The sequence below is a fragment of the Carcharhinus amblyrhynchos genome, chromosome 7 (genome assembly GCF_965287045.1).
Source record: "Carcharhinus amblyrhynchos chromosome 7, sCarAmb.v2.hapA, whole genome shotgun sequence".
NCBI lineage: Eukaryota > Metazoa > Chordata > Chondrichthyes > Carcharhiniformes > Carcharhinidae > Carcharhinus > Carcharhinus amblyrhynchos.
The window spans coordinates 122,079,075-122,088,078 of record NC_137330.1 but is presented as its reverse complement, the minus strand read 5'-3'; the positions used below and the strand labels follow the sequence as shown (position 1 = coordinate 122,088,078).

General features: G+C 42.1%; 1 protein-coding gene across 1 annotated transcript in view; it reads right to left on the bottom strand.

The window, feature by feature from the left end:
• Positions 1–717: 717 nt before the first annotated feature.
• The window catches only part of ptk7b (protein tyrosine kinase 7b), a 377,620-nt gene continuing 369,333 nt past the window's right edge, over positions 718–9,004 (bottom strand). Inside the window, exons 19-20 of the mRNA XM_080193066.1 lie at positions 7,931–8,109; positions 718–2,001 (exon numbers count right to left, since the gene is read on the bottom strand). Coding sequence (XP_080049192.1) covers positions 1,841–2,001; positions 7,931–8,109 — 340 coding nt within the window. The 3' untranslated portion in view covers positions 718–1,840. The remainder of the gene's footprint in view (positions 2,002–7,930; positions 8,110–9,004) is intronic.

Sequence of the window (9,004 nt, the reverse complement as noted above, 5' to 3'; positions counted from 1 at the left end):
ATGTTTATCACCGGAATAAACCATCAAGTGATTTTCATATTGCTGTTTGTGGGAGTTCATCGTGTGCAAATTGGCTGCCACGTTTCCTCCAGTGACTACATTTCACAAGTACTTCTATGTACTATTTTGTGACAACTTATGGTTGTGAAAGGTGCTATGTAAATACGAATCTTTCTTCCTCAATAATAAAGGGATAATACTGCAGATACCATAAATCTGAAATAAAAACAATCTGTTAGAAAATCTCATCAGGTCTGGCAGCATCTGTGGAATGAGGTACAGTTAACATTTCACGTCCTTGGACTCCTCTTCAGGCTTTTCCTTATTTTCTTCCTTTGACACAGGATGATCAGCCCTGTGATATAGATATTCTCAGTGGATTAATTCAGCCTCCTCTCCCCAGCACAACTGGTTAACATCTCTAAAACAGATTATCTGATCATTATCACATTACCGTTTGTGGATGCTTGCTGTTCTCAAATTGGCTGCTCACATAGCATCAAAAAGAGAAATATACGTTATGTGCAGTGCTACTTCCAATTGCTCCTCTATAGCCCATATTGCACCATGGCCTTGTCCAGCACTTACCCAGTGACATACATATGTCTAGCCTCTCTCAGAGTTGAGACACGGCCAGATTTTCCCCTCTCCTTGTGACTTACTGACAGTGATGCAAGACTCAAATGGTAGAAATCTATGGACAGAAATAAAATGACATACCAGAAAGTGTGAACTTTATTGACAGCAGCATGTAAAAATAACAGATATAAAACCAAACGCACAAGCCAAGTATGAACTAAATGTCTACGTTTTATGCAAATTAAAAAAACTAACATTTCAGCCAAGGTTTAATTTCCACACTTAATACAAAAATGAAAAACTTGATAAAAAAAGTTTCTTAAAAGAATTATAAAATCAGGATCTTGCATTTCATTACAGTTTTGAAAATTGATAACAGTTCCTTCATACGCCAGGCACTTGGTTCAATACAGGTTTGCCTATATGCAATGCCAGTTTAACCACTGGCTTTCGATATAGTATTTTTGCTTGTAAATATATGTTTAACGGTTAACATACATAAAATAAACTTTGTTTTTAAAAAAGGCAAATAAACAGTACCATATTGGAAAGACAAGATAATTGAGAACCTACTGAAATAAATAGACAGGTTTCTCCAGTTTCTTTCTACATTAAGCAACGTTGGTAGTGTTAGATTGTGGTTTTCTACAGTATGTACAAGCTCCAGGCATGGAGACAACCTGAGATAATGCACCATTCGCCAACAGGCAATGGTCCATTCAGATAGCTTGCAACTTCTCTCTAAACAGGATTAAATTTAAAAGATTGATTGTGCTTGGTCTCTTATTTTTTGAGATAAACAGTTTTAATGAAACAAATTCATTCTACCCAGTAACCTGTTGAGAAGAGAAGCAAGCGCTGTATTCCAGGTGAGCAGTTAGTGGAGTACTGTGATCATTTATTGCTCTTGGTTAATGCACAATAATCTGTAATGTTGCGCTCCACCTAACAAATCCCTCCCTGATGTATTTGGAGGTAATTATCTCAAACGCCATACTTGAGACACAAAAATCCTCCAGGAACACGTGGACAATGATAGCAGTGGGTGAAAGGCCTTGGAAACAGCAAACTGTAGTGTTGAAATTAAGCCAAAAGGTCCCATGAAATTGAGATGCTCTATTTCTCAGATGAAATGATGAAAAAAACACAAAAAGTTACTATAAAATCAAGGAGACACAGCCAGCAGGCAAGCCCTGGATGGGATGCCAATCTTGCCTTGTTAAACATTGTACATGATTCTGGGAGCAGTCATTAATCCCCATCAGACTTTGCTGTCAGCAGGCATTTCGCCCAGAGTGTTGACAATCTCACTGAAAGATGGACGGTCCTTGGGGCTTGACGCCCAGCAATGCTGCATCAGTTTGTAGAGTTTAGGTGGGCAGCTTTCAGGTGCAGAGTGTTTGATTTGACTGTTCTGCATGCCTGTAAATGAAACACAAGTTCATCTTTATGTGTAAAGATGTGCATCTTCACTCTCCCCATCCCATCATATACTGAAGCTCCCACCGCCAAATGGTTTCACCTTTTACAGTGCAGGGAGGAAAGACACCACATATCTCCATCACATTCAAAGAGCTCAAGGGGAGGTGATAGGAGTGATCCCATGTCTCCATCCCTGCTGGCCCCCCTCCACACACACACACGCATGCACACACACACACACACACACACACACGCACGCACACACACACACACGCACACACTTCTCCTGTGTCCTGGCCGAATATTTTTCCATCAGGATAGATTACCTGATCAATATCACGCTGCTGTTTGAGAGTTCTTGTGATGAGCAATTTGAATGCCACATTTCCTCATATTACAAAAGTACTTAATTAGCTAGAAAGTGCTTCGGAATGTCCTGAGATTACGAAAGATGCTTTAGAAATTCAGAGCTGTTTTGTTTTATTTTTACAAGCAGGGTGGGGAAATTGAAATAAAGATGCTGATGGTCAATCTTTTAACCATCACTGCCAGGAATGTCATCCAGTGTTCTTATTAAAAACAAGAGTTTTATCTCCATCGATCACAAGACAGCCCTAAGATCCAAACCTTCTCAACAACAGAATCCCTTCTCACGGTTCAAACAGATTCTTGGTTCCATGGACAGTTTGGAGACAGACAAAGATTGTCTCTGGCTCTGGGCAGCATAGTAAAAAGTCTGACAACACCAGGTTTTAGTCCAACCTATTTATTTGATAATATTCTCACAAGCTTTCGAGGGGACAGCCTCTTCGTCAGGTGAATGGAGAGTTCTGGCCTCAGACAGAGCATATAAAGCACAGACAGTTTAGAGATTACTGATTAAAGTGCGAATCCTTACACCTAACCTGCTGTTCAAGACCTGAAGTGACTGACAATGTGAGTGGTAGGAGCACTGATCACAGTTTAAAGAGATGTGTATTGTCTCCAGACAGTACAGTAAGTGAGGTTTTGCAAACCCAGGCAAGTCACGGGGGTTACAGATAGTGCGACATGAACCCAAGATCCCTGTTGAGACCGTCCTCATGTGTGCGGAACTTGGCTATCACATGAGGACGGTCTCAACAGGGATCTTGGGTTCATGTCGCACTATCTGTAACCCCCGTGACTTGCCTGGGTTTGCAAAACCTCACTTACTGTACTGTCTGGAGACAATACACATCTCTTTAAACTGTGATCAGTGCTCCTACCACTCACATTGTCAGCCACTTCAGGTCTTGAACAGCAGGTTAGGTGTAAGGATTCGCATTTTAATCAGTAATCTCTAAACTGTCTGTGCTTTATATGCTCTGTCTGAGGCCAGAACTCTCCATTCACCTGACGAAGAGGCTGTCCCCTCGAAAGCTTGTGAGAATATTATCAAATAAATAGGTTGGACTAAAACCTGGTGTTGTCAGACTTTTTACTGTGTTTACGCCAGTCCAACGCCGGCATACCCACATCTGGGCAGCATGGCAGCACAGTGGTTAGCACTGCCGCCTCACAGCGCCAGGGACCCAGGTTTGATTCCCGGCTTCGGCCACCATCTATGTGGAGTTTGTACATTTTCCCTGTGTCTGCGTGGGTTTCCTCCAGGTGCTCCGGTTTCCTCCCACAGTCCAAAGATGCGTGGGTTAGGTGCATTGGCTATGCTAAATTTGTGCCCCAGGATGTGTAGGTTCAAGAGATTAGTTGGGTAAATATGTGGAGTTGTAGGGATAGGGCCTAGGGTGGGATTGTTGTCGATGCAGACTTGATGGGTCGAATGGCCTCCTTCTGCACTGTGGGGTTTCAATGATCTGTGATCTATCACTGTGGAACATATACGTGAAATGAAGCCAGTGCTTCCTACTTAGAACTGGAGACTGAGTGTGTCCACCTGTCAGATCATACAGCTGCAGTGTGCAGCAAATGCATCTTTGTGCATTTGTATATCTTTCAAATAATCAGTTGCTTGAAAAAGAATTTTTGAACTCTTTAGTTGGTGGGGAGAGGAGAAGCAAAATTAAAAGGTCTTCTGGTTACTGGCAGAGCTAGCAAGCAATTCTACAACATGTGACATTAACAATATTCTCTAAGCAATGATCCAATAGGATTGGGAGATCTCTAGCATGTTCCTTCTGAAGGCACTGAGTAATTTCTCAAGTTTTGGATGGTGATGGAGATTTGTGTGTGCGCACATATACGCCATTGCAAAGTGATCTCAAGTGGGAATTCCGCCGCCTAAGGAAACAGTCTTATAGTAGCACTCGCATTCCAGGCGAGATTAGCTTATCAAATAGAAGGATTAAAATTAGACTTTCTTCTATTGATATGGCTCCATACCACACTGGGATGGGACATTTATACTGAGCCAGAGGGAATCAAAAAGCCCCGTGTGTTGCTCTTTCCAGTTCACGTATTGCAGCTGAAACCATGCTTCAAATACATCATCCTTGGTACATTTCAAAATGTGCAAATCAAATGCACAAATATAATCAGAAAATGTGCAAGATAATGCTAGCCCTCACAAGCATCAGCAATACTCCCAGCACTGGGAGGCAGGTTAATGATAAATGGGCCTTCGTTACTGAAAGTCAAGCAATAGCACCATCTGGTGGCTCATAATCCAATTAATTCCTGGAATATCAGTAGTACATCATTACAGGATCAAATTAAAACTCTACAGGAATAAGTTGAGCCTTGAAAGTTGACATAAAATGTGTCCAACTAGTGCAGATGAACAAAGCTAATAAGACAATGAATAACCATCAGAAAAGTGGAGCACAAGTCAGAGGAAGGGATAACCAAACAGTTCGAGTACTGTGTCCAGCTGGTCACCAAGAAACAATGGAGACATGGGTGCTGAAGGCAGGGAAAAGACGGTGTGGAAAAATCTGAATCATAAATTTATCGCACAAGGAGACTATTTGACCAATAATGTAAATGCCATAAAGAATAGTGTATGGTGTAAAGAATCGTATACTGTATATGATACAAAACAGTTATCTATCCAGTCACTAACCTGAAACATTAACTCTACTTCTCTGCTCATTTATACTGTTAAATGTGCTGAACATTTCCATCATTTTGTGCTCTTATTTTACTTAACACTTTTTTTTTCGTGGGATGTGGGTGTTGCTGGCAAGATCAGCATTCATTGCTCATTCTAAATTGCCTTCAAGACAGTGGTGGTGAGCCATCTTCTTGAATTGCTGCATTTCACGCAGTGTGGTAACCCTAATACATTGCTGTTTGAAAGGAAGTTTGAGGATTTTGACCCAGAGACAGTGTTTGAAAAACAATTTGGTGCAAGTCAAATGGCCTTTGGCTTGGAGAGGAACTTGTAGGAGCTGTTCCTATGCATCTGCTTCCTTTGGCCTTCTAGGTATAAGAGGTTGCGTGTTTAGAAGGTGCTCTCAAAGGAGCCTTGATATATTACTGCAGTCTTGTAGGTGGTACACACAACTGCCACTGTGCATTGATGGTCAGCTTGAATAGTGTGGAATTTCTTGGGTGTTAGTATCACACTCACCCAGGCAGGTGGACAGACTTGTATCTTGTAGATGGTGCGAAGGTTTTGGGGAGTTAGGAGATGAGTTACTCACCACATAATTCCCAGCCTTTGACTTGCTCTTATGGTTACAATGTCTATAATGCTGGCCCTCTTCAATTTCTGGTCAGTAGCAACCCACAGGATGTTGATGGTGGAGGAATTTAATGATGGAATGTTAACTGGCAATAGTTAAGATTCCAGGTGTTGGAAATAGTCACTACCAAGCACTTTCATGGCACGAATGTTATTTGGCATATAATTAGTCCAGCCCTGAACGTTGACCAGGTCCTGTAGCGTGTGGGCATTCTCATCTTCATTACTTGAAGAATAATGAATGGAACACAACATTGTGCAATCGTCAGTGCACATCTCTACTTCTGACCTTACGGTGGAGGGAAGGTCATTGATAAATGAGCTGAAGATGGTTGGACCTAGGATATTACCTGGGGAATTCCTACAGAGATGTCCTCGGACTGAGATATTTGACAACCATCTTTCTTCATGAAAGTTATGAGTCCAGACAGCAAAGAGTTCCACCCCCCCCCTACTCCCTCCCAAAATTCCTGTTAACCATCAGTTTACTCAGAATCCTTTTGTCACCTCAATTTAATGCTGCTTTGATGTCTAACATAAGCTTCCTATTTTGTTATCTTACTTTGTATGCTTCTTGATTTCCAGTAGGCTCTAGATGTGATGTCCAATCTTTATTCTTGATGGGGATATATTTATTCTGAACCTTCACTGTCGCCTCTGATAGACAATATCTATCAAGCAGATATTGTCAGCACACATTTGCCAATTTACAATTTGTCTTAGTAAAATAGGGTATTACCCATATTATGAGGTTCCCCACAAGATGTCAACCTTGGCAAGACAACCCTGCCCAGATTTGTCACTGTCTGGCTGGGATAAACCAAATTGTTGCAAATCCGGATGAGGAGAAATGACTGCCTTTGTGTTTTCATTCAAACCTTCCTCTGCTGATAGAAACAAGGTTCCCTTTCCCTTGGATATCCTTTCCAGACCCAACAGTTATGTTTAAAAATGAGCCAATTTATCTAGGCTTTCATAAAGTAAGATAGAATAAGCTACTAATAAACTCCCCCTCATAGTGAGGGGGATTGAATATAAAAGTAGGGAGGTCTTGCTGCAACTGTACAGGGCACTGGTGAGGCCGCAGCTGGAGTACTGTGCGCAGTTTTGGTCACTGCACTTGCGCAAGGATATTTTGGCTTTGAAGGGAGTGCAGAGGAGGTTCACTAGGCTGATACCGGAATTGAGGGGGTTGAGCTATGAGAAGAGGCTGAATAAACTGGGCTTGTACTCGTTAGAGTTTAGAAGGATGAGGGGAGATCTCATTGAGACATACAAGACGATGAAAAGGGTGGATAGGGTAGAGGTGGAGAGGTTCTTCCCGCTCAGAAAGGACAGCAGGACTAGAGGGCACAGCCTCAAGATAAGGGGGGGGGGACAGTTTAGAATGGAGTTGAGGAGGAACTTCTTCACGCAAAGGGTGGTGAATCTCTGGAATCCTCTGCCCGTTGAAGTGGTTGAGGCTTCCTCGCTAAATATATTTAAGATGCGGGTAGATAGGTTTTTGGTAGACAAGGGGATTAAAGGTTATGGGGAGAAGGCGGGAAAGTGGAACTGAGCCACTTCAGATCAGCCATGATCTTATTGAATGGCGGGGCAGGCTTGAAGGGCTAGATGGCCTGCTCCTGCTCCTATTTCTTATGTTCTTATGTCAAAAGGTAAGGAGAAATGATAAAATACACACATCTACATTCCTTACTACGTACAAACTAATTGCCTCATTATCTACACAATGTCTCTTGCACTTCAAAAGAAATTCATGAGTTAAGCAATGGTGGGGAGTGCTGCAAATTTGATAAGGTGCTACATAAATACAAGTTTTTTTTATTTGACCATGGCGCATATCACACTAGAAGTGATCATCAGCTCATTGAAACATGCATACTTCTCACTGGACAGCAATCAGCTACTATTAGATGGAGCAGACTGAAACTCAAACTTTAGATTTTCTGGTCTACATATTTAAGATAAATACAGGTCTTCAGACATGCATACATGGAAAAGTACTGTACAGTACAGGCCTTTCAGCCCTTGATGTTGTGCCGAGCTATGTCCGGACCGAAAGTCAAGCTATCCCACTCCCTCTCATTCTGGTGTGCTCCATGTGAAGCTTAAATCCACCTTCTCATTAATCCACACATGCCTCAAATTAGGATAGTAAATATTGATAACAACAGTTTGTGGTGTTCTAATCTGGCATCAGTGCAGCAGTAAGGGTACACGTGAGGATGAGAACACTGGAACAAATAAAACACACTTCAATACCTGTTAACACTTCGGCATCACTAAAGTTGGAAAACGGCAGCTCCCCCTGTGAAAAGACTTCCCACATCAGGACTCCAAAAGACCACACGTCAGACTTTGTGGAGAAATCATCCTCAAATATGGCCTCAGCTGGCATCCAACGGAGTGGAATCCATGCTTGATGGAAATGGTAATACTCACTGGTGAATAAGAGGCAGAACATTACTGTACAATCCTATGAATAATTAAACTTACAGTTATGAAGCATCAAAACATCTCAAAGCACTTCACACACTGAACTGCTTTCCACGCTGGTTATGCAGACAAGTAGCTCCAAGAATCACCAGTAAAACTCTTTTTGGTATTTTCAGCTGAGGGAAGAATATTGGCCATGCCAAGTACTCTGCTCTGTAAAATGCCGCAGGACCTCCTGCATCCAGCTGAGACAATATTTTGATTGAAAAGCTTGGCCGTAAGACAGCACGTGCTGCAGTTTTGGGAAATTTAACTGTTCATTTGTGGAACTTAGATGGAGAAACTTAATGGACAGGTTGTAGCCTGACATTTGGGGAAATAAATAGTGATGTCTTGAAGAATATACATATTACAGCAAAGGAGATGCTGGAAGTCTTAAAGCGCATCCAAGTAGATATATCCCCAGAGACCTGATGAAGTGAATCCCAGGACATTGTGGGAAGCTCGGGAGGAAATTGTGCATCCCCTTGCAGGGCTATTTGAATCATCAACAGCCACGGGTGAGGTACCTGAAGATTGGAGGGTGGCAAATGTTGTGCCTTTGTTTAAGAAAGACTGCACGGAAAAGCCTGGGAACTACAGGCCGGTGAGCCTCGGTGGTAGGTAAGTTGTTAGAAGGATCTATAGGCAGTTAGAGAGGCAAGGACTGATTAGGAACAGTCAGCATGGCTTTGTGGGTGGAAAATCATGTCTCACAAATTTGACTGAGTTTTTTTGAAGGGGCCACCAAGAAAATAGATGAGGGCAGTGCAGTTCATGTTGTCTACATGGATTTTAGCAAGACCTTTGACAAGATACTACACAGTAGGTTTTTGCGGGAAGTGTAAATCTCACGGGATC